This window comes from Salmo salar, chromosome 19 (genome assembly GCF_965601325.2).
Source record: "Salmo salar chromosome 19, fSalSal1, whole genome shotgun sequence".
NCBI lineage: Eukaryota > Metazoa > Chordata > Actinopteri > Salmoniformes > Salmonidae > Salmo > Salmo salar.
In genome coordinates, this window is record NC_138309.1 from 15,195,719 (window position 1) to 15,223,062 (window position 27,344).

The following is a 27,344-nucleotide window of genomic DNA, read 5'->3' on the forward strand; positions in this document are numbered from 1 at the left end:
GCCTTGGTTTCTCAAATGATTGCCTCGCCTGGTTCACCAACTACTTCTCTGATAGAGTTCAGTGTGTCAAATCGGAGGGCCTATTGGTCGGACCTCTGGCAGTCTCTATTGGGGGTGCCACAGGGTTCAATTTTCGGGCCGACTCTCTTCTCTGTATACATCAATGATGTCGCTCTTGCTGCTGGTGATTCTTTGATCCACCTCTACGCAGATGACACCATTCTATATACCTCTGGCCCTTCTTTGGACACTGTGCTGACTAACCTCCAGATGAGCTTCAATGCCATACAGCTCTCCTTCTGTGGCCTCCAACTGCTCTTAAATGCAAGTGAAACTAAATGCATGCTCTTCAACCGATCGCTGCCCGCACCTGCCCGCCCGTCCAGCATCACTACTCTGGACAGTTCTGACTTAGAATATGTGGACAACTACAAATACCTAGGTGTCTGGTTAGACTGTAAACTCTACTTCCAGACTCACATTAAACATCTCCAATCCAAAATTAAATCTAGAAGCGGCTTCCTATTTCGCAACAAAGTATCCTTCACTCATGCTGCCAAACATACCCTCGTAAAACTGACTATCCTATCGATCCTCGACTTCGGCGATGTCATTTACAAAATAGCCTCCAACACTCTACTCAACAAATTGGATGCAGTCTACCACAGTGCCATCCGTTTTGTCACCAAAGCCCAATATACTACCCACCACTGCGACGTGTACGCTCTCGTTGGCTGGCCCTCGCTTGATACTCGTCGCCAAACCCACTGGCTCCAGGTCATCTACAAGTCTCTGCTAGGTAAAGCCCCGCCTTATCTCAGCTCACTGGTCACCATAGCAGCACCCACCCGTAGCATGCACTCCAGCAGGTATATCTCACTGGTCACCCCCAAAGCCAATTCTTCCTTCGGCCGCCTCTCCTTCCAGTTCTCTGCTGCCAATGACTGGAACAAACTGCAAAAATCACTAAAGCTGGAGACTCTTACCTCCCTCACTAGCTTTAAGCACCAGCTGTCAGAGCAGCTCACAGATCACTGCACCTGTACATAGCTCATCTGTAAATAGCCCATCCAATCTACCTCATCCCCATACTGTATTCATTTATTTATTTATCTTGCTCCTTTGCACCCCAGTATTTCTACTTGCACATTCATCTTCTGCACATTCTACCATTCCAGTCTTTAATTGCTATATTGTAATTACTTCGCCACCACGGCCTATTTATTGCCTTACCTCTCTTATCCTACCTTATTTGCACATGCTGTATATAGATTTTTCTACTGTATTATTGATTGTATGTTTGTTTATTCCATGTGTAACTCTGTGTTGTATGTGTCGAACGGCTTTGCTTTATCTTGGCCAGGTCGCAGTTGCAAATGAGAACTTGTTCTCAACTAACCCACCTGGTTAAATAAAGGTAAAAGAAAATAAATAAATGAAAAAAGACCAAAGGACAGATTTCCACTGGTCTAATGTCCATTGCTTGTGTTTCTTGGCCTAAGCAAGTATTTTCTTATTATTGGTGTCCTTTAGCAGTGGTTTCTTTGCAGCAATTCGACCATGAAGGCCTATTTACGCAGTGTCTGAACAATTGATGTTGAGATGTGTCTGTTACTTGAACTCTGTGAAGCATTTACAGTGGGGCAAAAAAGTATTTAGTCAGCCACCAATTGTGCAAGTTCTCCCACTAAAAAAGATGAGAGGCCTGTAATTTTCATCATAGGTACACTTCAACTATGACAGACAAAATGAGAAGAAAAAAAACAGAAAATCACATTGTAGGATTTTTAAGGAATGTATTTGCAAATGATGTTGGAAAATAAGTATTTGGTCAATAACAAAGGTTTATCTCAATACTTTGTTATATACCCTTTGTTGGCAATGACACAGGTCAAACGTTTTCTGTAAGTCTTCACAAGGTTTTCACACACTGTTGCTGGTATTTTGGCCCATTCCTCCATGCAGATCTCCTCTAGAGCAGTGATGTTTTGGGGCTGTCGCTGGGCAACACGGACTTTCAACTCCCTCCAAAGATTTTCTATGGGGTTGAGATCTGGAGACTAGCTAGGCCACTCCAGGACCTTGAAATGCTTCTTACGAAGCCACTCCTTCGTTGCCCGGGCGGTGTGATTGGGATCATTGTCATGCTGAAAGACCCAGCCACATTTCATCTTCAATGCCCTTGCTGATGGAAGGAGGTTTTCACTCAAAATCTCACAATGCATGGCCCCATTCATTCTTTCCTGTACACGGATCAGTCGTCCTGGTCCCTTTGCAGAAAAACAGCCACAAAGCATGATGTTTCCACCCCCATGCTTCACAGTAGGTATGGTGTTCTTTGGATGCAACTCAGCATTCTTTGTCCTCCAAACACGACGAGTTGAGTTTTTACCAAAAAGTTATATTTTGGTTTCATCTGACCATATGACATTCTCCCAATCCTCTTCTGGATCATCCAAATGCTCTCTAGCAAACTTCAGACGGGCCTGGACATGTACTGGCTTAAGCAGGGGGACACGTCTGGCACTGCAGGATTTGAGTCCCTGGCGGCGTAGTGTGTTACTGATGGTAGGCTTTGTTACTTTGGTCCCAGCTCTCTGCAGGTCATTCACTAGGTCCCCCCGTGTGCTTCTGGGATTTTTGCTCACCGTTCTTGTGATCATTTTGACCCCACGGGGTGAGATCTTGCGTGGAGCCCTAGATCGAGGGCGATTATCAGTGGTCTTGTATGTCTTCCATTTCCTAATAATTGCTCCCACAGTTGATTTCTTCAAACCAAGCTGCTTACCTATTGCAGATTCAGTATTCCCAGCCTGGTGCAGGTCTACAATTTTGTTTCTGGTGTCCTTTGACAGCTCTTTGGTCTTGGCCATAGTGGAGTTTGGAGTGTGACTGTTTGAGGTTGTGGACAGGTGTCTTTTATACTGATAACAAGTTCAAACAGGTGCCATTAATACAGGTAACGAGTGGAGGACAGAGGAGCCTCTTAAAGAAGAAGTTACAGGTCTGTGAGAGCTAGAAATCTTGCTTGTTTGTAGGTGACCAAATACTTATTTTCCACCATAATTTGGAAATAAATTCATTAAAAATCCTACAATGGGATTTTCTGGAAATTTTTTTCTCATTTTGTCTGTCAGGCCTCTCTCATCTTTTTAAGTGGGAGAACTTGCACAATTGGTGGCTGACTAAATTCTTTTTTGCCCCACTGCAAATTCTGAGGCTGGTAACTCTAATGAACTTATCCTTTGCAGCAGAGGTAACTCTGGGTCTTCCCGTCCTTTGGCAGTCCTCATGAGAGCCAGTTTCATCATAGTGCTTGATGGTTTTTGCGACGGCACTTGAAGAAACTTTAAAAGTTATTGACATTTTCCAGATTGGCTGACCTTCATGTCTTAAATGAATGATGAAATGTATTTTCTTTTTACTTATTTGAGCTGTTCTTGCCATAATATGGACTTGGTCTTTTACCAAATAGGGATATATTCTGTAGACCACCTCTATCTTGTCACAACACAACTGATTGGCTCAAACGCATTAAGAAGGAAAGAAATTCCACAAATTAACAAGGCACACCTGTTAATTGAAATGCATTCCAATTGACTACCTCATGAAGCTGGTTGAGAGAATGCGAAGACTGTGCAAAACTTTCATCAAGGAAAAGGGTGGCTACTTTGAAGAATCAAATATAAAATATATTTTAATTTGTTTAACACTGTTTTGGTTACTACATGATTCCATGTGTGTTATTTCATAGTTTTGATGTCTTCACTATTATTCGATAGTAAAAATAAAGAAAAACCCTTGAAAATAAAGAACTTAGAAATGTCCTTGTTTTTGAAAGAAAAGCTCTTTTTTTGTCTATTAAAATAACATAAAATTGATTAGAAATACAGTGTAGACATTGTTAATGTTGTAAATGACTATTGTAACTGGAAACGACTGATTTTTTATGGAATATCTACATAGGCGTACAGAGGCCCATTATCAGCAACCATCACTCCTGTGTTCCAATGGCACGTTGTGTTAGCTAATCCAAGTTAATCATTTTAAAAGGCTAATTGATCGTTAGAAAACCCTTTTGCATCTTTTCTTCTGATTAAAGAAGCAATAAAACGGACCTTCTTTAGACTAGTTGAGTATCTGGAGCATCAGCATTTGTTGGTTCGATTACAGTCTCAAAATGGCCAGAAACAAAGACCTTTCTTCTGAAACTCATCAGTCTATTCTTGTTCTGAGAAATTAAGGCTATTCCATGCGAGAAATTGCCAAGAAACTGAAGATCTTGTACAACGCTGTGTACCACTCCCTTCACAGAACAGCGCAAACTGTCTCAAACCAGAATAGAAAGAGGAGTGGGAGGCCCCGGTGCACAACGGAGCAAGAGGACAAGCACATTAGAGTGTCTAGTTTGAGAAACATAAGTTTCAAAACACAAGTCCTCAACTAGCAACTTCATAAAATAGTACCCGCAAAACACCAGTCTCAACGTCAACAGTGAAGAGGCGACTCCGGGATGCTGGCCTTCTATGCTAAGTTCCTCTAGCCAGTGTCTGTGTTCTTTTGCCCATCTTAATATTTTATTTTTATTGGCAAGTCTGAGATATGGCTTTTTCTTTGAAACTCTGCCTAGAAGGTCAGCATCCCGGAGTCGCCTCTTCACGGTTCACGTTGAGACTGGTGTTTTGCGGGTACTATTTAATAAAACTTCCAGTTGAGGACTTCTGATGCATCTGTTTCTCAAACTAGACACTCTAATGTACTTGTCCTCTTGCTCAGTTGTGCACCGGGGCCTCCCACTCCTCTTTCTATTCTGGTCAGAGACAGGTTGCGCTGAAGGGAGTAGTACAATGTCGCCACTGTATTTCTGATCTATTTGATGTTATGTTAATGTACCAAAAAATTTGCTTTTCTTTCAAAAACAAGGACATTTCTAATTTCAAACTTTTGAAAGGTAGTGTATATATAAACAGGGAATATATATATATATATATATATATATATATATATACACACAGTTGAAGTCGGAAGTTTACATACACCTTAGCCAAATACATTAAAACTCAGCTTTTCACAGTTCCTGACATTTAATCCTAGTAAAGATTCCCTGTTTTAGGTCAGTTAGGATCACCACTTTATTTTAAGAATGTGAAATGTCAGAATAATAGTAGAGAGAATGATTTATTACAGCTTTTATTTCTTTCATTGCATTCCCAGTGGGTCAGAAGTTTACATACACTCAATTTGTATTTGGTAGAATTGCCTTTAAATTGTTTAACTTGGGTCAAACGTTTCAGGTAGCCTTCCACAAGCTTCCCACAATAAGTTGTGTGAACTTTGGCCCGTTCCTCCTGACAGAGCTGGTGTATCTGAGTCAGGTTTGTAGGCCTCCTTGCTCGCACAAGCTTTTTCAGTTCTGCCCACACATTTTCTTTGGGATTGAGGTCAGGGCTTTGTGATGGCCACTCCAATGACTTGACTATGTTATCCTTAAGCCATTAGGCCACAACTTTAGAAGAATGCTTGGGGTCATTGTCCATTTGGAAGACCCATTTGCAACCAAGCTTGAACTTCCTGACTGATGTCTGGAGATGTTGCGTCAATATATCCACATAATTGTCCTACCTCATGATGCCATCTATTTTGTGAAGTGCACCAGTCCCTCCTACAGCAAAGCACCCCCACAACGTGATGCTGCCACTCCCGTGCTTCACGGATGGGATGGTGTTCGTCGACTTGCAAGCCTCCCCCTTTTTCCTCCAAACATAATGATGGTCAATAGGGCCAAACAGTTCTATTTTTGTTTCATCAGACCAGAGGACATTTCTCCAAAAAGTATGATCTTTGTCCCCATGTGCAGTTGCAAACCGTAGCCTGTCTTTTTTATGGCGGTTTTCGAGCAGTGGCTTCTTCCTTGCTGAGTGGCCCTTCAGGTTATGTCGATATAGGACTCATTTTACTGTGGATATAGATACTTTTGTACCCGTTTCCTCCAGCATCTTCACAAGGTCCTTTGCTGCTGTTCTGGGATTGATTTGCACCTTTTGCACCAAAGTATGTTCATCTCTAAGAGACAGAACATGTATCCTTCCTGAGCGGTATGACGGCTGCGTGGTCCCATGGTATTTATACATGCATACTATTTTTTGTACAGACGAACGTGGTACCTTCAGGCATTTGGAAATTGCTCCCAATGATGAACCAGACTTGTGGAGGTTTACACATTTTTTCTGAGGTCTTGGCTGATTTATTTTGATTTTCCCATGATGTCAAGCAAAGAGGCAATGAGTTTGACGGTAGGCCTTGAAATACATCCACAGGTACACCTCCAATTGACTCAAATGATGTCAATTAGCCTATCAGAAGCTTCTAAAGCCATGACATCATTTTCTGGAATTTTCCAAGCTGTTTAAAGGCACAGTCACTTTAGTGCATGTAAACTTCTGATCCACTGGAATTGTGATATAGTGAATTATTAGTGAAATAATCTGTCTTTAAACAATTGTTGGAAAAATGACTTGTGTCATGCATAAAATAGATGTCCTAACCGACTTGCCAAAACTATAGTTTGTTAACAAGAAATTTGTGGAGTGGTTAAAAAACAAGTTTTAATGACTCCAACCTAAGTGTATGTAAACTTCCGACTTCAGTTGTATCTACCTCAATTACCTCGTACCCCTGCACATCGGTACTGGTACGCCGTGTATGTAGCCAAGTGATCTTTACTCATTGTGTATTTATTCCTCATGATATTATTTTTCTATATTTTCCTCTCTTGTAAGTAAGCATTTCACCTGTTGTTACAAAGCATGTAACAAATAAAACTAGATTTGGAATAGGTTGTCATTTGGGGTGCAGCCAGGATGTATTTGTTTGACCATCTCGTACTGTACAGTCACAGTGCCATGGAATGCCACTGGCATGATGGCATCTCTAGTATTAAGCACTCTCTGTTAAATGTTGATGGATGAAAATGCTGTACTCACCGTGTAATTTTATTAAGGTGCTTTTTATTCTGTATCTGCATTAGATAAGAGCCCAAGCATTCAATGTTATATTTTACTAAAACGTCACCATATTTTGCAAAGATATTGGAATCCACACAGCATTATATTCATCCATTTCAGCAACTTTACTCTGAAAAAATAGTAACATACTGCAAAGCAGCCTATTTCAAAAGCTCCTACACTTTCTGTCATCACGTCTCAAAAATACACATTCTTCACATGCATCTGGAAATCAATCAGCGATAAACAGACAAATGATATGAAATATAAAATGGCAGCCGCCAGTCAGATAATATGAATGTGCTGCCTGTATGTGCTCTAGATTCCACCCAACAAAACCCTGACCTTTGTAGAATCATTATAATACCTTCTAATCTGAATAGTTGCTGTGGATATGGCCTTCCTTTTCCTGCTTGGTGGAAAGGGTATGCAGGACGATAATGGAACCATTTCAAGGGCTTCCTGCCTCTCTCTCTGCCTGCATGTGGGAATTTATGCCCGTCGGGAATGAAATTGACACAATATTTGAGTGTCACCCAGCATCATTATCATGTACATTTCAAAATGTACAGATAAGAGAGAGCATTTGAATTTTTTCCTCACTAGACCAATAGTAGTGTGTTGGTGTCATCATGCGTTCAGCATGCAGCATTATGTTATAAAGCTAAAGAGGCTGTTGTATGTAGTGATAACAGTCATGGCTATAGTCCAGGCCGTCATTGAAAATAAGAATTTGTTCTTAATTAACCTGCCTGGTAAAATAAAAGGTAAAAAAAAAAAATGTCTGTTGTTAAGCAAAAGGTGGAGAAGCTGTGATATGTTTTGCTGCATAAACCTACTATGAATTATTAACTTTGAAATTATCCATTAATTTGTATTGATCAACACACGTATTAGGGGATAGAAACGTTGCCTACATCTTGTGGCCATTGAAAACGATCATTGACACATTCCTTAAAATGTTTTATCCTCGTGAAACGGACAACATTTCAGAAGCCAGATCCAATTTCGTAATTATAATAACGTCCTGACATCATGGAATCAGATCGCCAATGCCCCTCTCTCTCTGTAATGCTTTCAGTTAGCCTACCCCAGAGAAAAATAAAGAATATCCTTTGTGCAACAGTGACATCTTTTGGTTAAAAATATCCCTGCTTGGAGTTATGGAGGATGTGTGATGTCCAGCTCAACAAATCATCAATAATATTCTGTATTAGGCTACTACTGTATGCTTTTATTTAAAAAACAAATATCTGATCTAAAGATAAATAACTTATCTTAGAGAAACAATAAACACCAATGCATCCAGTAGCCTAAGACTTTAAAATAAATTGCTACCTGTGTAATAATTGTAATGTACTTTCTATAGTAGCAATATTGTAATATCTATTCCAGCCTCATCTCGGGTAACGCAGGACTCACATTTCGCGTGATTGTTCAACTGCTTTTTATGTTTAGGTATTCTGCCCACGGTTTCCACTAGCTACCACAGCCACAAAGTCAAAATTGCCTATATGGTAAAAATGTATGAAAACAAAAATGAGTTTTGGGGTTATAATTTAAAGTTAGGGTTAGGTATAAGGTTAGCAGTGGGGTTAAGGTTAGGGTTAAAGACACATTTTAAGAAAATACATTATAGAAATAGATGGGGTTCATGACTTTGTGGCTGTGGTAACTAGTCTCGCCCACGAAAAAACCTGCCATGAAAGACTATAGAAGTAAATCCATGGCTATTCAAATGAAGGCTAGTCCTTCATCCTTCACACAGGTCACAGTCATCACATGTAGGCCTACTCTCCTACCATGGACATCAAAGGCTACATATTGTTGCTTCTTCTATTCATAACAGTGACACGTAGCTATGTCCTTTCGCATATAACATTGATGTCATATACTTTTACAGATATAATCTGAGATGTCAGATATCCATATCCTGACCTATCCAATTCAACTCATCCGTGGCCAACCCTTTTCTTTTTCCAGTTGTACTTCCGTTTCTGCGCAGTAAATTGAATTCACTCAAATTGTGAAATTATACTGAGTTTCAGCAGCAGCGACTGCTGATGATATCCCCGTAGCCCACATTGTCGGTGTAAATCTGGGCAGCTATGAGTAGAACTATCGACGCTGTTGTGTCTCCCACCCAAACAAATACAATACCTGCCGACATCTCCGGACAGATGTTAGATCTAGACGAGGACGACGATTTAGAAGTTTTCAGCAAGGTAAAAATAACACTAGCCTACTAATGTGGAACGTACAGGGAAGTTTAGAAACTGAGTTGGCGCAGGGGGTTGAATGCGATATTTCTGTGCTACGTGGATAGCCTACATTTGACACTCAGTGGTGAGTTAATCGTTCAGGGATGGTTGCATTGCTTTTGTAAATCCAATGAAGTTCAGGCAGGAAAGTGCATTGTTAGGTTGCTTTCCACTTGGATAGTCTAAAATGTATCACTTACCAGTTTAAATCACTGTATTTTACGTAGTCTACATCAATGCACCCCGACTGCATCTTAAAAGTATATTTTATATCAGACATTGGCTCTAAACAGTCTTTATGTATCACCCTTTTGAATTCTCTGCTGATGTTAGTTATGTTTTTGTCAGTTTCAAAGGTCACTCGATCAGGCGCTGTCATGCAAACATCATTAGGACTAATGCCGCGTTCAAAAAAACTAAGCACTAAGGAAAAATACGAGGTCAAATCATGACGTGTGATCTTTAGCTCGGAAAGTCGGAGTTCTAGAAAGAGGCCCGAGTTGGATCACCGTTTTCCCAGGCGGAATTTGTTCCCCCCAGTTCCCAGTTGTTTTCAACGCAATGAAGTCGGAAGTCAGATTTCCGAGTTCCAAGCTCCCACTTTTGAACACTGCATACTTTATCTTGTTGCCATATACAGAGGCGTCATGCACATAGGGGGAACGTGCCCCCTTAGATTAGTCCTGCACATTTTTACATATTTTGTTGTTTCTCTGATACTACTAGCCACCTAGCAATTTTATGAAGTTGGCTTTAGCTAGCCCAGATAGGTTCACAATCTCCCAAAGTTGTAACTAGCTACCATTTCAGGCAATCATTGAAGTTAGAGTAGCTAGGTTTTCTATCTTAGATAGCATGCCAATTACTAAATGTTAGTGCTGAACGATTATCTGAAATGTTGGTTATTTACATTTTTTTAAACCACTAATTGACCAAAGTTCAATTATTTAGAATTTCATTTACTTTAGTTTTTTTGTGAACTCAATTTGCACATTGCACTGCAGTTTCTCTATACCTAAATCAGACCTAGCCAAACTGTCCGATCTTGAAGGATGTTGTCGTTTTCAACTGGCCGAAGTTATAATATAGTTTAGAGTAGAGAATCTAGTAATTAACTACAAAGACCATAATCCATGCGCGCCTATTTGTCCTGTCTATTTATTTTACACCTATGTAAAAGACTGAAGAATGCGTGATCAAGAAGTATAGAAAGTGGTTGCTTCGCGAGGTATCGCTACCTGAAAATACATGATTGAAGTGATAAATTGTATTCAGCAGTCCTAAAAGTATGCCTTATTTACTTTGAAGAACTAATAAAATAGTGATTTTTATCAGACAGCATAGGCAGCAGCTCTATAGAGATGAGATGATGACTTGGAATTAAATAATATTCATTTAAAAAAAATAGTAATATACACAACCTGAAATATTTAATTAAAGTAATGTCAATAAATGATGGTTTTAAGTGATACACAGTAATGGGCAGTCACTACCATCATGGGACTTTTGTTAATTGTTTTATTCTGTGTTACAGCATTCAACCGTCATAATGCATAGTGCATTTAATGTTAAAAAAAATGATAAGTTATTATTTTGTAATAATAGAACCGAAACCGAACCAACCTTTTGGGCTCCCGAGTGGCGCAGCGGTCTAAGGCACTGCATCTCTTTGCTAGAGGCGTCACTACAGACCCTGGTTCGATTCCAGGCTGTCTCAAATAAATAATGAAACATGTTCAATTTGGTTTAAGTAATGCAAAAACAAAGTGTTGGAGAAGAAAGTAACAGTGCAATATGTGCCATGTAAAAAAGCTAACGTTTAAGTTCCTTGCTCAGAACATGAGAACATATGAAAGCTGGTGGTTCCTTTTAACATGAGTCTTCAATATTCCCAGGTAAGAAGGTTTAGGTTGTAGTTATTATAGGACTGTTTCTCTCTATACCATTTGTATTTCATATACCTTAGAACATCCAATAGTCAAATAGGTACTTTAGTATTGCCAGCCTAATCTCGGGAGTTGATGGGCTTGAAGTCATAAACAGCGCAATGCTTGAAGCACAGCGAAGAGCTGCTGGCAAATACACGAAAGTGCTGTTGGAATGAATGCTTACGAGCCTGCTGCTGCCTACCACTGCTCAGACTGCTCTATCAAATCATAGACTTAATTATAATAACCCACAGAAATACGAGCCTTAGGTCATTAATATGGTCAAATCCGGAAACTATCATTTTGAAAACAAAACGTTTATTCTTTCAGTGAAATACGGAACCGTTCCGTATTTTATCTAACGGGTGGCATCCTTAAGTCTAAATATTGCTGTTACATTGCACAACCTTCAATGTTATGCCATAATTATGTAAAATTCTGGCAAATTAATTACGGTCTTTGTTAGGAAGAAATGGTCTTCACACAGTTCGCAACGAGCCAGGCGGCCTAAACTGCTGCATATACCCTGACTCTGCTTGCACAGAACGCAAGAAAAGTGACACAATTTCCCTAGTTAAAAGAAATTCATGTTAGCAGGCAATATTAACTAAATATGCAGGTTTAAAAATATATACTTGTGTATTCATTTTAAGAAAGGCATTGATGTTTATGGTTAGGTACACATTGGTGCAACGACAATGCTTTTTTCGCGAATGTGTTTGTTAAATCACCCGTTTGGCGAAGTAGGCTGTGATTCAATAACAGATTAACAGGCACCGCATCGATTATATGCAATGCAGGACAAGCTAGATAAACTAGTAATATCATCAACTATGTGAAGTTTGATTGTTTTTTATAAGATAAGTTTAATGCTAGCTAGCACCTTACCTTGGCTCCTTGCTGCATTCGCATAACAGGTAGTCAGCCTACCACGCAGTCTCCTCGTGGAGCGCAATGTAATCGGCCATAATCGGTGTACAAAAATACCGATTGTTATGAAAACCTGAAATCGGCCCTAATTAATTGGCCATTCCGATTAATCGGTCGACCTCTAGCCTAGACCCCCTCCGGATCACCCCCCCCAGCTATCCTCACTTTTGTGCCCCCTCAGATTGTTGGGGTGCATGATGCCCCTGTTGCCTAATGTAGCAATATTTTTGATACTCTTGTCACATTTTGTTGCCAAATCTGATTGTTGCATGATCATTGCTGGATGAAAGTTATGGCCGCCAAGATCACACAACTAAGTTAACAGGGTTTTTGAAGTTCATCTGTCAGACTAGCAGAAGAATCAGACACATTTTGCAATGAACTTTCTGGCTTTCAGCAAGAAAGCCACTCATGGTGCCAACTAAGAAATTCCATGAGGTGACAGGGAATCAAATGAAGTGCATATTTGATCTAAATCGAATTTTTGCAACATCACAGAGAAAGCAGTTAAGAATTACATCGTTGTTGTTTCAGCTTGTGCTCTCCCCATTGTTTTGCAGTGCGCATCGCAGCCAGGGGAGTAGCCTAGGCAGCAGGCTATGCATTCTGCTGACTACAGTAGCCTCTCAGTTCAGTGTTATTACAGGAAGCGTCATGAAAGGACAATGATAAAAGCGTGTCGTGCTGCTGCCTGTGAACAATGGCACATCAGTTCAAGTACGCTGGAACGTTTGCATGTTGTACATGGCCTGTCCATGATTTGAATATGACAGCGACATTACCACTGGTTGTTGACCTCGGATTGTGGAAAGACAAATCATTGGCAAATGGTGCCATATTTCTTGATAAATTTCAGGGACCATTAAATAAAACTGACAGTTGAAAGTTCCTTATCAGACATCACAAACAAACTCAGTAGGATAGTCTACAGGTAGGTAGGCCTGTTAGCCATTTTATAGGATCTGAGGACATCAGATGATAAATGCATTAAACTTACCTGACCCATCAAATGTGATGAATGCACAAATTGTCACAAATGATGTGTTACCTTGTCCCAGACCTGTTGTTTTGACCCCCTCTCTCTCTCTTCCGCTCTCTGACCTGCTGTCTCGACCTGTGAATTGTCGGCTATGAAAAGCCAACTGACATTTACTCCTGAGGTGCTGACCTGTTGCACCCTCTATAACCACTGTGATTATTATTTGACCCTGCTGGTCATCTATGAATGTTTGAACATCTTGAGGAACGATCTGGCCTAAATGGTCATGTAAGCTTATAATCTCCACCCAGCACAGCCAGAAGAGGACTGGCCACCCCTCAGAGCCTAGCTCCTGTCTAGGTTTCTCCCTAGGTTCCTGCCTTTCTAGGGAGTTTTTCCTAGCCACTGTGCTTCTACATCTGCATTGCTTACTCTTTGGGGTTTTAGGCCGGGTATCTGTATAAGCACTTCGTGACAATATTGATGTGAAAAGGGCTTTATAAAATCCATTGAGAATGGTTGACCAAGCAGGCTATGAGAGAACTGAGTAGGGTGACAAGGGTTTTATTTTCTACTGAGTAAGAGAAATCAAAAAACCATAGTGCATAAAAAGGGTACTTAAAGGTCTATAAATGAATTAAAGTAAACTGTTCGAACACCCCAAATCAAAGTTTATTTGTCACGTGCGCCAAATACAACAGGTGTAGACCTTACAGTGAAATGCTTACTTACAGGCTCTAACCAATAGTGCATAAAAAGGTATTAGGTGAACAATGAGTAAAGAAGTAAAAAAACAGTAGCAAGGCTATATACAGTAGTGAGGCTACATACAGATACCGGTTAGTCAGGCTGACATGTAGATATGGTTAAAGTGACTATGCGTATATGATGAACAGAGGGTAGCAGTAGCGTAAAGAGGGGTTGCGGGACACAATGCAGATAGCCCGGTTAGCCAATGTGTGGGAGCACTGGTTGGTCGGGCCAATTGAGGTAGTCTGTACATATGTACATGAATGTATAGTTAAAGTGACTATGCATATATGATAAACAGAGTAGCAGCTGCGTGTCTTTGACAATTTTTCGGGCCTTCCTCTGACCCCGCCTGGTGTAGAGGTCCTGGATGGCAGGCAGCTTAGCCCCAGTGATGTACTGGGCCGTACGCACTACCCTCTGTAGTGCCTTGCGGTCGGAGGCCGAGCAGTTGCCGTGCCAGGCAGTGATGCAACCAGTCAGAATGGTCTCGATGTTGCAGCTGGATAAAATCATTTATATGTTTAAAGGTAATGATTAAATAATTCTACCCTGAAACCTAACTATTAGTGATATAGTCTATGTATAATGAATAATTGGTGTTAAACAAATGTCTAACAAGGTTGGACTAGGACGAGAGGGTGTGTGTGTGTGTGTAAGTAAACACCAAGAACCGTTAAACTGTGGTTGACCTGACCTAGCTTGAACTCTGATGGTTTAAGATATGAGAGGGAGTACCCCTCAAGGTTTCCCTAATCTCAGAGGAATGAAACTGTCGGCTGGGTAATGATCTACAGTGTTGAGAGTTCTGGGGAAGAAGATAGATACAGTGCCTTGCGAAAGTATTCGGCCCCCTTGAACTTTTCGACCTTTTGCCACATTTCAGGCTTCAAACATAAAGATATAAAACTGTATTTTTTTGTGAAGAATCAACAATAAGTGGGACACAATCATGAAGTGGAACGAAATTTATTGGATATTTCAAACTTTTTTAACAAATAAAAAACTGAAATTGGGCGTGCAAAATTATTCAGCCCCCTTAAGTTAATACTTTGTAGCGCCACCTTTTGCTGCGATTACAGCTGTAAGTCGCTTGGGGTATGTCTCTATCAGTTTTGCACATCGAGAGACTGAAATTTTTGCCCATTCCTCCTTGCAAAACAGCTCGAGCTCAGTGAGGTTGGATGGAGAGCGTTTGTGAACAGCAGTTTTCAGTTCTTTCCACAGATTCTCGATTGGATTCAGGTCTGGACTTTGACTTGGCCATTCTAACGCCTGGATATGTTTATTTGTGAACCATTCCATTGTAGATTTTGCTTTATATTTTGGATCATTGTCTTGTTGGAAGACAAATCTCTGTCCAGTCTCAGGTCTTTTGCAGACTCCATCAGGTTTTCTTCCAGAATGGCCCTGTATTTGGCTCCATCCATCTTCCCATCAATTTTAACCATCTTCCCTGCCCCTGCTGAAGAAAAGCAGGCCCAAACCATGATGCTGCCACCACCATGTTTGACAGTGGGGATGATGTGTTCAGGGTGATGAGCTGTGTTGCTTTTACGCCAAACATAACGTTTTGCATTGTTGCCAAAAAGTTCGATTTTGGTTTCATCTGACCAGAGCACCTTCTTCCACATGTTTGGTGTGTCTCCCAGGTGGCTAGTGGCAAACTTTAAACGACACTTTTTATGGATATCTTTAAGAAATGGCTTTCATCTTGCCACTCTTCCATAAAGGCCAGATTTGTGCAGTATACGACTGATTGTTGTCCTATGGACAGAGTCTCCCACCTCAGCTGTAGATCTCTGCAGTTCATCCAGAGTGATCATGGGCCTCTTGGCTGCATCTCTGATCAGTCTTCTCCTTGTATGAGCTGAAAGTTTAGAGGGACGGCCGGGTCTTCGTAGATTTGCAGTGGTCTGATACTCCTTCCATTTCAATATTATCGCTTGCACAGTGCTACTTTGGATGTTTAAAGTTTGGGAAATCTTTTTGTATCCAAATCCGGCTTTAAACTTCTCCACAACAGTATCTCGGACCTGCCTGGTGTGTTCCTTGCATGCAAGGATCGGACAGTGTGGTTAGATTAACGAGAGTCTTGTCTTTAAAATGGTGTAAAATAGTCATATGTTCGAGAAATTGAAGTAATAGCATTTCTAAGGTATTTGAAAATCGCGCCACGGGATTACACTGGCTGTTGCGTAGGTGGGACGATTTCGTCCCGCCGACCCTAGAGAGGTTAATCTAACCACACTGTCCGATTTCAAAAAGGCTTTACAACGAAAGCAAAACATTAGATTATGTCAGCAGAGTACCCAGCCAGAAATAATCAGACACCCATTTTTCAAGCTAGCATATAATGTCACATAAACCCAAACCAGAGCTAAATGCAGCACTAACCTTTGATCTTCATCAGATGACAACCCTAGGACATTATGTTATACAATACATGCATGTTTTGTTCAATCAAGTTCATATTTATATCAAAAACCAGCTTTTTACATTAGCATGTGACTAGCATTCCCACCGAACACTGCCGGTGAATTTACTAAATTACTCACGATAAACGTTCACAAAAAACATAAATTATTTTAAGAATTATAGATACAGAACTCCTCTATGCACTCTATGTCCGATTTTAAAATAGCTTTTCGGTGAAAGCACATTTTGCAATATTCTAAGTAGATAGCCCGGCATCACAGGGCTAGCTATTTAGACACCCAGCAAGTTTAGCACTCACCAAAGTCAGATTTACTATAAGAAAAATGTTATTACCTTTGCTGTTCTTCGTCAGAATGCACTCCCAGGACTTCTACTTCAATAACAAATGTTGGTTTGGTCCCAAATAATCCATTGTTATATCCAAATAGCGGCGTTTTGTTCGTGCATTCAAGACACTATCCGAAAGGGTGAAGAAGGGTTACGAGCACGGCGCATTTCGTGACAAAAAAATTCTAAATATTCCATTACCGTACTTCGAAGCATGTCAACCGCTGTTTAAAATCAATTTTTATGCCATTTTTCTCGTAAAAAAGCGATAATATTCCGACCGGGAAGTCGTTTTTTATTACAAAGAGAGTGAAAGTAAAAGCATGCTATCCCCTCATGCACGAGCCTCAGTCTAATGGCCCTCTGATAGAGCACTTGCCAAACGCGCTAATGTGTTTCAGCCTGGGGATGGAATTACATCGTTCAGCTTTTTCCCGCCTTCTGAGAGCCCATGGGAGCCGTAGGAAGTGTCACGTCATGCCAGAGATCCCCTGTTTTTATTAGAGATGATCAAGGAGGGCAAGAAATGGTCAGACAGGCCACTTCCTGTAAGGAATCTTCTCAGGTTTTGGCCTGCCAAATGAGTTCTGTTATACACAGACACCATTCAAACAGTTTTAGAAACTTTAGGGTGTTTTCTATCCAAAGCCAATAATTATATGCATATTCTAGTTACTGGGCAGGAGTAGTAACCAGATTAAATCGGGTACGTTTTTTTATCCGGCCGTGCAAATACTGCCCCCTAGCCCCAACAGGTTAACACAGCTGTAGAACCTTTCGAGGATCTCAGGACCCATGCCAAATCTTTTCAGTTTCCTGAGAGGGAATAGGCTTTGTTGTGCCCTCTTTGGACCATTCCAGTTTGATGTGGACACCAAGGAACTTGAAGCTCTCAACCTGCTCCACTACAGCCCCACCGATGAGAATGGGGGCGTGCTCGGTCCTCCTTTTCCTGTAGTCCACAATCATCTCCTTAGTCTTGGTTACATTGAGGGATAGGTTGTTATTCTGGCACCACCCGGCGAGGTCTCTGACCTCCTCCCTATAGGCTGTCTCGTCGTTGGTTGGTGATCAGGCCTATCACTGTTGTGTCGTCTGCAAACTTAATGATGGTGTTGTAGTCATGCCTGGCCATGCAGTCGTGGGTGAACAGGGAGTACAGGAGGGGACTGAGCACGCACCCCTGGGGGGCTCCAGTGTTGACGATCAGCACAGCAGATGTGTTGCTACCTACCCTCACCACCTGGGGGCGGCCCGTCAGGAATTCCAGGATCCAGTTGCAGAGGGAGGTCTTTAGTCCCAGGATCCTTAGCTTAGTGATGAGCTTTGAGGGTACTATGGTGTTGAACGCTGAGCTGTAGTCAATGAATAGCATTATCACATAAGTGTTCCTTTTGTCCAGGTAGGAAAGGGCAGTGTGGAGTGCAATAGAGATTGCATCATCTGTGGATCTGTTTGGGCGGTATGCAAATTGGAGTTGGTCCCAACCCCTTCTGGTTGGGGTATGTACGTACAGTCACTGTGGGGACGACGTCCTCGATGCACTTATTGAGAAAGCCAGTGACTGATGTGGTGTACTCCTCAATGCCATTGGAAGAATCCCGGAACATGTTCCAGTCTGTGATAGCAAAACAGTCCTGTAGTTTAGCATCTGGTTTCTGGGATAATGGTGTTGATGTGAGCCATGACCAGCCTTTCAAAGCACTTCATGGCTACGGACGTGAGTGCTACGGGTCTGTAGTCATTTAGGCAGGTTGCCTTGTTGGTATTACAGACTCAATCAGGGACATGTTGAAAATGTCAGTGAAGACACCTGCCAGTTGGTCAGCACATGCCTGGAGCACACGTCCTGGTAATCCGTCTGGCCCCGCAGCCTTGTGTATGTTGACCTGTTTAAAGGTCTTACTCACGTCGGCTACGGAGAGCGTGATCACACAGTCGTCCGGAACAGCTGATGATCTCATGCATGCCTCAGTGTTGCTTTCCTCGACACGAGCATAGAAGTGATTTAGCTCGTCTGGTAGGCTCGAGTCACTGGGCAGCTCACGGCTGTGCTTCCCTTTTGTAGTCTGTAATAGTTTGCAAACCCTGCCACATAAGATGAGTGTCGGAGCCGGTGTAGTATGATTCAATCTTAGCCCTGTATTGATGCTTTGCCTGTTTGATGGTTCGTCACAGGGCATAGCAGGATTTTTTGTAAGCTTCCGGGTTAGAGTCCCGCACCTGGAATGCGGCAGCTCTACCCTTTAGCTCAGTGCGAATGTTGCCTGTAATCCATGGCTTCTGGTTGGGGTATGTACGTACAGTCACTGTGGGGACGACGTCCTCGATGCACTTATTGAGAAAGCCAGTGACTGATGTGGTGTACTCCTCAATGCCATTGGAAGAATCCCGGAACATGTTCCAGTCTGTGATAGCAAAACAGTCCTGTAGTTTAGCATCTGCTTCATCTGACCATTTTTTTTATTGACAGTCACTGGTGCTTCCTGCTTTAATTTTTGCTTGTAAGCAGGAATCAGGAGGATAGAGTTGTGGTCAGATTTACCAAATGGAGGGCGAGGGAGAGCTTTGTACGCGTCTCTGTGTGTGGAGTACAGGTGATCTAGAATTTTTTTTCCCTCAAGTTGCACATTTAACATGTTGATAGAAATTTGGTAGAACTGATTTAAGTTTCCCTGCATTAAAGTCTCTGGTTACTAGGAGCGCCGCCTCTTGGTGAGTGGTTTCCTGTTTGCTTATTTCCTTATACAGCTGACTGAGTGTGGTCTTAGTGCCAGCATCTGTCTGTGGTGGTAAATAAACAGCCACGAAAAGTATAGCTGAAAACTCTAGGCAAGTAGTGTGGCCTGCAATTTATCACAATATACTCTACTACAGGCGAGCAAAATCTAGAGACTTCCTTAGATTTCGTGCACCAGCTGTTGTTTACAAATATGCACAGACCACCCCCCCTCGTCTTACCGGAGTGTGCTGTTCTATCTTGCTGGTGCAGCGTATATCCCGCTAGCTGAATATCCATGTCGTCATTCAGCCACGATTCCGTGAAACATAGGATATTACAGTTTTTGATGTCCCGTTGGTAGGATATTCGTGATCGTACCTCGTCTAATTTATTGTCCAATGATTGCACGTTGGCGAGTAATATTGACGGTAACGGCAGCTTTCCCACTCGCCTTCTGCGGGTCCTCACGAGGCATGCCGCTCTGTGCCCTCTGTACCTACGTTTCTTTCTCTTGCAAAGGGGATGTTGGCCCTGTCGGGTGTTTGGAGAATGTCCTGTGCTTCTTGCTTGTTGAAGAAAGAAATCTTTGTCTAATCCGAGGTGAGTGATCGCTGTCCTGATATTCAAGCACTTTTTTTGCCATAAGATACGGTTGCAGAAACATTATGTACAAAATAAGTTACAAATAATGCGAAAAAACCCACATAATAGCACAATTGGTTGTGCACAACTGCTGCCATTTCTTCCGGCGCCATTTTATCTCAAACATAGATAAATGTGTAAGTGAGGTCTGCATAGCAGAACAGGGTTAACTCAAGCCATAATGTCAGAGCACAGAATATAAAGGGATGGCCAGTTCCAAATATCTGAAGCAGGTAGGCTACAAAGATGCAAATAAATGATCAAGGATCTGTTCTTAAATGTTTTAGCATAAACATGATTTTAAGCATACTTATTTATTATTATGATACGTTTTAAATATATGCATTTTGAATAGAAAATTCTAGCATAACGTTTTTAACTGGGGAACTCCATTTCCCCTATGCTGGACGGAGGTGGTATCACCTAACACACCCCTCCATTTCAGGATAATAGGACGTGCCAATTAGCGGCATGCTCTCTAACAAGTGCACCTGGCCTCTGTGCGGCAGACAAGGCACCAGAAAAGGGCTGCAAAAACTCAAATGGTAAAACTTAGAAATAATTGTTAGAATTAATATATGCAGCAATTCAATAAAGGTATGTCTTTTGATATTTGAAATGGAAACCACATGTTGGGTCATTATTTGATGGGACACTAAATGTTTGGTGCAAGTTAATGTTAACGTGCAAAGGAAAGGGCTTTTTAGCTGTGAAGCTACATGTGGTATTCGCATCACAAGATGGTGTTGTGTAACAGTCTCTTACACGATGTACTGTATGGTATTTACTGTAGTCTGTTGTGACAAAGTAACTGGCCAGCGCACGTGCGTTTTGGTTCTGGGTTTCTCCTCCAGATTATTTAAATCAGTTCTGCCCTTCATGATTTGTTTTTCTAGGATTCGACTCTTGCAGAGGGGAGTATGTTCAACGCCTCAATGCAGACATCCCCAGGCTCCATGGTCAACCAGTGTAAGTTTGAGGAGGATGAGGAGGGTGACTCTAAAGACATCTTCATTACTGTGGACAACCCAGAGAGTCATGTGACTGCCATTGAGACCTTCATCACCTACAGAGTTCTGACCAAGGTGAGGGGGGGTGTGTAATGTACTGTATGTCCTCTAGAATTTGAATTGCATCAATTGTACAGTATATACTAGACTGTGTATTTGCCAAAAGAATTAAGTTAATCTGGTCTTTACTGTGTTTCTCTCTCTCTCTCTGCCTGCCTCAGACCACACGGAGTGAGTTTGACAACTCTGAGTACGAAGTCCGCAGGCGCTACCAAGACTTCCTCTGGCTCAAAGGGAAACTGGAGGAGGCCCACTCTACTCTCATTGTTCATGTATGTAGTGTCTGACCTGTGAAGGAATTGAGAATTTGGTTCAACTCCATACTATCGATCCACTGTACATATTTCTGAGCTCCGTTTTAATCCTCTTCCCTGTCCTTAGCCTCTGCCGGAGAAGTTTGTGGTGAAGGGGATGGTGGAGAGGTTCAATGGTGATTTCATCGAGACACGGAGGAAAGCTCTCCACAAGTTCCTTAATCGTATCGCTGATCACCCCATTCTGTCCTGCAGCGAAGACTTCAAAGTCTTCCTTAGTGCTCAGGCCTGGGTAAGCAAGCATATACCAAACGCAAAAAATAAACGTACACCAAACACATAATCCATAAAAGCTTTCAGAGTGCACAAAAGACAGATGTTACGCAGTCAGACTACACACACACACACACACCTGCTACGTCAAGCTAGTCTAACTCGCACATGGTATAGTCACGCTGCCCTACCACTAAACCTGATTAGCCTACTAATTTAATGCCTAGACTTTAACTCTGAATGAATGCCTCCCTTGTGTCCCAGTGTCTGTAACATGTTATCAGTTTACGGTTTAGTTTATACATTTTGTTGTACCATTAAAAAAAAAAAAAAACAAGCACACAAAACTTGAAAAAGACATAAATGCACATGAGTAAAACATGAAGGATAACACACAATAAAGTCTGGGACTTACTCCCATTGTTAAATCATGGAGTATAACACACAATAAAGTCTGGGACTTACTCCCATTGTTAAATCATGGAGTATAACACACAATAAAGTCTGGGACTTACTCCCATTGTTAAATCATGGAGTATAACACACAATAAAGTCTGGGACTTACTCCCATTGTTAAATCATGGAGTATAACACACAATAAAGTCTGGGACTTACTCCCATTGTTAAATCATGGAGTATAACACACAATAAAGTCTGGGACTTACTCCCATTGTTAAATCATGGAGTATAACACACAATAAAGTCTGGGACTTACTCCCATTGTTAAATCATGGAGTATAACACACAATAAAGTCTGGGACTTACTCCCATTGTTAAATCATGGAGTATAACACACAATAAAGTCTGGGACTTACTCCCATTGTTAAATCATGGAGTATAACACACAATAAAGTCTGGGACTTACTCCCATTGTTAAATCATGGAGTATAACACACAATAAAGTCTGGGACTTACTCCCATTGTTAAATCATGGACTATAACACACAATAAATTCTGGGACTTACTCCCATTGTTAAATCATGGAGTATAACACACAATAAAGTCTGGGACTTATTTCCATTGTTAAATCATGGAGTATAACACACAATAAAGTCTGGGACTTACTCCCATTGTTAAATCATGGAGTATAACACACAATAAAGTCTGGGACTTACTCCCATTGTTAAATCATGGAGTATAACACACAATAAAGTCTGGGACTTACTCCCATTGTTAAATCATGGAGTATAACACACAATAAAGTCTGGGACTTATTTCCATTGTTAAATCATGGAGTATAACACACAATAAAGTCTGGGACTTACTCCCATTGTTAAATCATGGAGTATAACACACAATAAAGTCTGGGACTTACTCCCATTGTTAAATCATGGAGTATAACACACAATAAAGTCTGGGACTTACTCCCATTGTTAAATCATGGAGTATAACACACAATAAAGTCTGGGACTTATTTCCATTGTTAAATCATGGAGTATAACACACAATAAAGTCTGGGACTTATTTCCATTGTTAAATCATGGAGTATAACACACAATAAAGTCTGGGACTTACTCCCATTGTTAAATCATGGACTATAACACACAATAAAGTCTGGGACTTACTCCCATTGTTAAATCATGGACTATAACACACAATAAAGTCTGGGACTTACTCCATGATTTAACAATGGGAGTATAACACACAATAAAGTCTGGGACTTACTCCATGATTTAACAATGGGAGTATAACACACAATAAAGTCTGGGACTTACTCCATGATTTAACAATGGGAGTATAACACACAATAAAGTCTGGGACTTACTCCCATTGTTAAATCATGGACTATAACACACAATAAATTCTGGGACTTACTCCCATTGTTAAATCATGGACTATAACACACAATAAATTCTGGGACTTACTCCCATTGTTAAATCATGGACTATAACACACAATAAAGTCTGGGACTTACTCCATGATTTAACAATGGGAGTATAACACACAATAAAGTCTGGGACTTACTCCCATTGTTAAATCATGGAGTATAACACACAATAAAGTCTGGGACTTACTCCCATTGTTAAATCATGGAGTATAACACACAATAAAGTCTGGGACTTACTCCCATTGTTAAATCATGGAGTATAACACACAATAAAGTCTGGGACTTATTTCCATTGTTAAATCATGGAGTATAACACACAATAAAGTCTGGGACTTATTTCCATTGTTAAATCATGGAGTATAACACACAATAAAGTCTGGGACTTACTCCCATTGTTAAATCATGGACTATAACACACAATAAAGTCTGGGACTTACTCCCATTGTTAAATCATGGACTATAACACACAATAAATTCTGGGACTTACTCCCATTGTTAAATCATGGACTATAACACACAATAAAGTCTGGGACTTACTCCATGATTTAACAATGGGAGTATAACACACAATAAAGTCTGGGACTTACTGCCATTGTGGTCTTCTTGTAACATGATGGCTAGGCAAGATGGTTGGCTAGGCAACACGGTTGGATCTCATTGCAATAACATCGTAGGATCATTCATATGGGCACAGAAGACATCAAACAGTTTTTTTTCAACTTTATTTTCAAAGCTTCCCAGAGAGGATGTTGTTTTCATGGGCAGAGGCAACTCATTCCACTCCGAGGCTCCAGTATACAAGAAAGTAGCTTTCTAAGCACACCTGATCTGGTGCTGTGATTGTGTGAACCCCTAACACGGGGAAAGTAATCAGTTAGATGTCTGGGCGTTGTTCTTAAGACGATCAAGTTTAGCCAACGCGTATTATAGTCTTGTGTCAGGCCATAATGTTAGGCCTTGGCCTCAATGAGAACAGGGCTACCACCACTGGATTGTAGTTTAGGCTGAAGGGGATTCTTCTCATCTGATCAGGTGCTTGGTGTGGTGTTTGAGTCTGTAGAACATAACATTTCATTCAAGGTCAATGTGACATGAAAGCCATTTCTGTAACTTGATGACAGTGGAATGTTCTAGTCTAGAGCACATTCATTGTTAGAATGAAAGGATAGGATGCAGTATCTGTCTCTGACATTAATTTATGTCTATCAATATTATGTCTCAATATTAATGTAAATCTCACTCCTTCCAATGTAAAGCATAAGTAAAATCAAGGAATATAATTTGCTGCAATCTGCCACACTACAGGATGGGACTTTGTCGTTGATCATTGTTTGTTCTAAAGCCTTTACTTGACCCCTGTTTGTGTTGGTGTGTGCATGCTTGCGCGTCTCTCCATCCGTCTGTCCCTGTAGGAGCTGACAACCTATAAGAAGCAAGGACCGGGGTTCCTGAGCAGGATGGGGGAAACGGTGCGAGCCGTGGCTAACTCAGTCAGAGGGGTGAAGAACCGGCCAGAGGAGTTCAACGCCATCCAGGAGTACGTAGAGGATTTCAGCAACAAGATCAGCTCCCTGGACAAAGTCACCCAGAGGATCGTCAAAGAACAGAAAGGTAAGACCACAGAGTTAAATATTACTCTATAAACATACCAACAAACTAGTTAATACTATTTTGGGTACGCTCACTGAATTACATGTGAATGTAGTCTTTTCAATCAGGCTTGTAAATTGCTCCATTTCAAACATGGAGAATGATAGAGGACTCTTGTTCTTTGTATCTGTCCCATTATGGTGTCTGTGAGCGCACGTGCAGTGACATTGAGGCAACCTCTATTTTGAAGTTGTACATTTTCTTCTACTTCTGTGAGTTGGTAAAAAACTGAAATGGTGCATACTGCCACCTGGAGTGTGTGTGAACAGGTATAAAGCCAAGCTTGGCTATTTACAGCCGCCTCCATTTATGGAATATTTTCTCATGAGGATAATTAATTGACTGATGACCCCGATCAAATTGTCATCCTTCATTAGCCCATAGGAAGTTCCACCCAGTTGACTACTTCAAAATGTTGAAAGTCCTCAATGCCGCTGCCCATGCTAAAACAGAGTCCTCTATCTCTATGGTCTCAAAGGACCTGGAGGAGCTGAAGGGTAGTGCGTTGTGGGCAGGGTAGTTGACAGTACATATCCCTGTTTGTGTCTCAGAGTACCTGGAGGAGCTAAAGGAGTACGGGCCCACCTACACCCTGTGGTCGGGCTCGGAGGAGGAGCTAGCAGAGCAGTTAAAAGGTGTAGCCGGCTGCATAGAGAGGTGCTGTAGAGAGACAGAGGAACAGGTCGGCCATCTCTCAGACACCCTGGTGCCTGTTTTACACGAGTATGTCCTTTGTGCTGAGACACTCAAGGTAAGTCAGCTCCTCTGGCGTAGACAGTAATGGAAGTCGTTTAACCGGCTGTTAAGTGCCGTTTAGATGTCGTTAGTAGGCCAAATGACAGCCCAGCACTGTGCAGTACTTGCTAAACCTGTAATGTTGATGAAACATGAAAGGCTTTGACTTAACTTGCCCCCATCACCCACACACATTTACCTTGCCTACGTACACAAACATACCTACTGTGTACATAATATCAAGTCTAATGCAACTTTTTGTTGGATTTTCAGGAATAAGCAATGATCACCCCTAGATCATTTTATTTTCCTTTTTTCTAGGCAGTATTGAGACGGCGGGATAACATTCAGGCGGAATTTGAGGCCAAGAATGAAGCTCTGGCCACCAAGAAAGTTGACCGAGATACAGTAAGTGCAATATTGACTTTTATAAATGTGAATAATTTAGCGGACGTTCTTATCCAGAGCAACTTTGTTAGTTATCTTAAGATGTCTACACTAAGTGGGACAACCACATCTCAGTCATAGTAAGTCTGTTTTCCCTCACAGTAGCTATTAGCAAATCAGTGCTGGGGGGGGGATTCGAGTGTTAGTTTAGGAAAGGTACGTTTTTATTCTATAATATCTTATATGTACCTTCTATAAGCCATCAGGCGGCCTACTTGATGCTTCAGTGCAATTTCCCAGAGATTAGGAGCAATAAAGCTTTGCAGCATGAACTGCCTCCTCGTCACCTCTCATTTTAAATCAAGCTGTCTTAAGCCAGAGGAGGAGCTTTGGCGATATTGGAAAAGGCCTCCTCTGAGGATTATCTAAATATCTCCGGATAGTTCAGGATGTCCCTCTTGAGCTCCTGGCACACTTCAGGAAACTGGGTGGTAAATATTGTCTAATAAAGCCTTGATAATCGTTGCGTAATGAAAACTCCCACATCTATCGACGTCTTACATCGAAATGCCACTGACTGGTGGTAAGATCTGAGATGGATGGAGAATAAAGAACAGAAAGGTGTAGAGTGGACAGAACTGTTAAGGATTATTGCTGTCCAAATCCTGTGGGTGTCCCTGGTTCCCTCCTAGCTTAGCAGTGACCTTTTTACCCTGAGGTTTTAATTAGAGAGCTGGCTAAGAAATCACCTATGGATTTCCAACAACGCAATGTAATAGTGTGTGTGAAACAATGGGATCTAGAGTTCTAGAACAATGAAGGACTGTGAGGATAAGGTTTACTGTACTTTGTGAATGAGTCAGAATGTCAAACTTACTGTATGCTTTTGTTGCAGGTCCCAGTGTTTCACCTAATAAACACAATAACTGAGTAAGAGCTCTATCATGTAGTTTCACCTGAAAAGGCTATATGAAAAATAAGATTAGGCTACATTCGTGACAGTCTGACGTAGTATGCCACCCATAGTATGTCATATAAACAACTAGGCATATACAACATATGTTGACAACTTGAACATTTTCTGTCATTATGTATAAGATAGTCGTAACTTCTCTGTCAAAATGAGACGGGGTCTATTAGTGTGGTCATCACCTTGTACTATACT

General features: G+C 41.3%; 1 protein-coding gene across 2 annotated transcripts in view; it reads left to right on the forward strand.

Moving 5' to 3' along the window:
- Positions 1 to 8,997: 8,997 nt before the first annotated feature.
- Positions 8,998 to 27,344, forward strand: part of snx7 (sorting nexin 7) — a 46,839-nt gene continuing 28,492 nt past the window's right edge. Inside the window, exons 1-7 of one of the 2 annotated variants that reach the window (XM_014157379.3) lie at positions 8,998 to 9,229; positions 20,879 to 21,067; positions 21,214 to 21,324; positions 21,434 to 21,598; positions 24,820 to 25,018; positions 25,609 to 25,808; positions 26,114 to 26,200. In XM_014157379.3, the coding sequence (XP_014012854.2) occupies positions 9,113 to 9,229; positions 20,879 to 21,067; positions 21,214 to 21,324; positions 21,434 to 21,598; positions 24,820 to 25,018; positions 25,609 to 25,808; positions 26,114 to 26,200 (1,068 nt within the window). In that variant the 5' untranslated portion in view covers positions 8,998 to 9,112. The remainder of the gene's footprint in view (positions 9,230 to 20,878; positions 21,068 to 21,213; positions 21,325 to 21,433; positions 21,599 to 24,819; positions 25,019 to 25,608; positions 25,809 to 26,113; positions 26,201 to 27,344) is intronic. The other variant, XM_014157380.3, reaches the window with a different exon arrangement.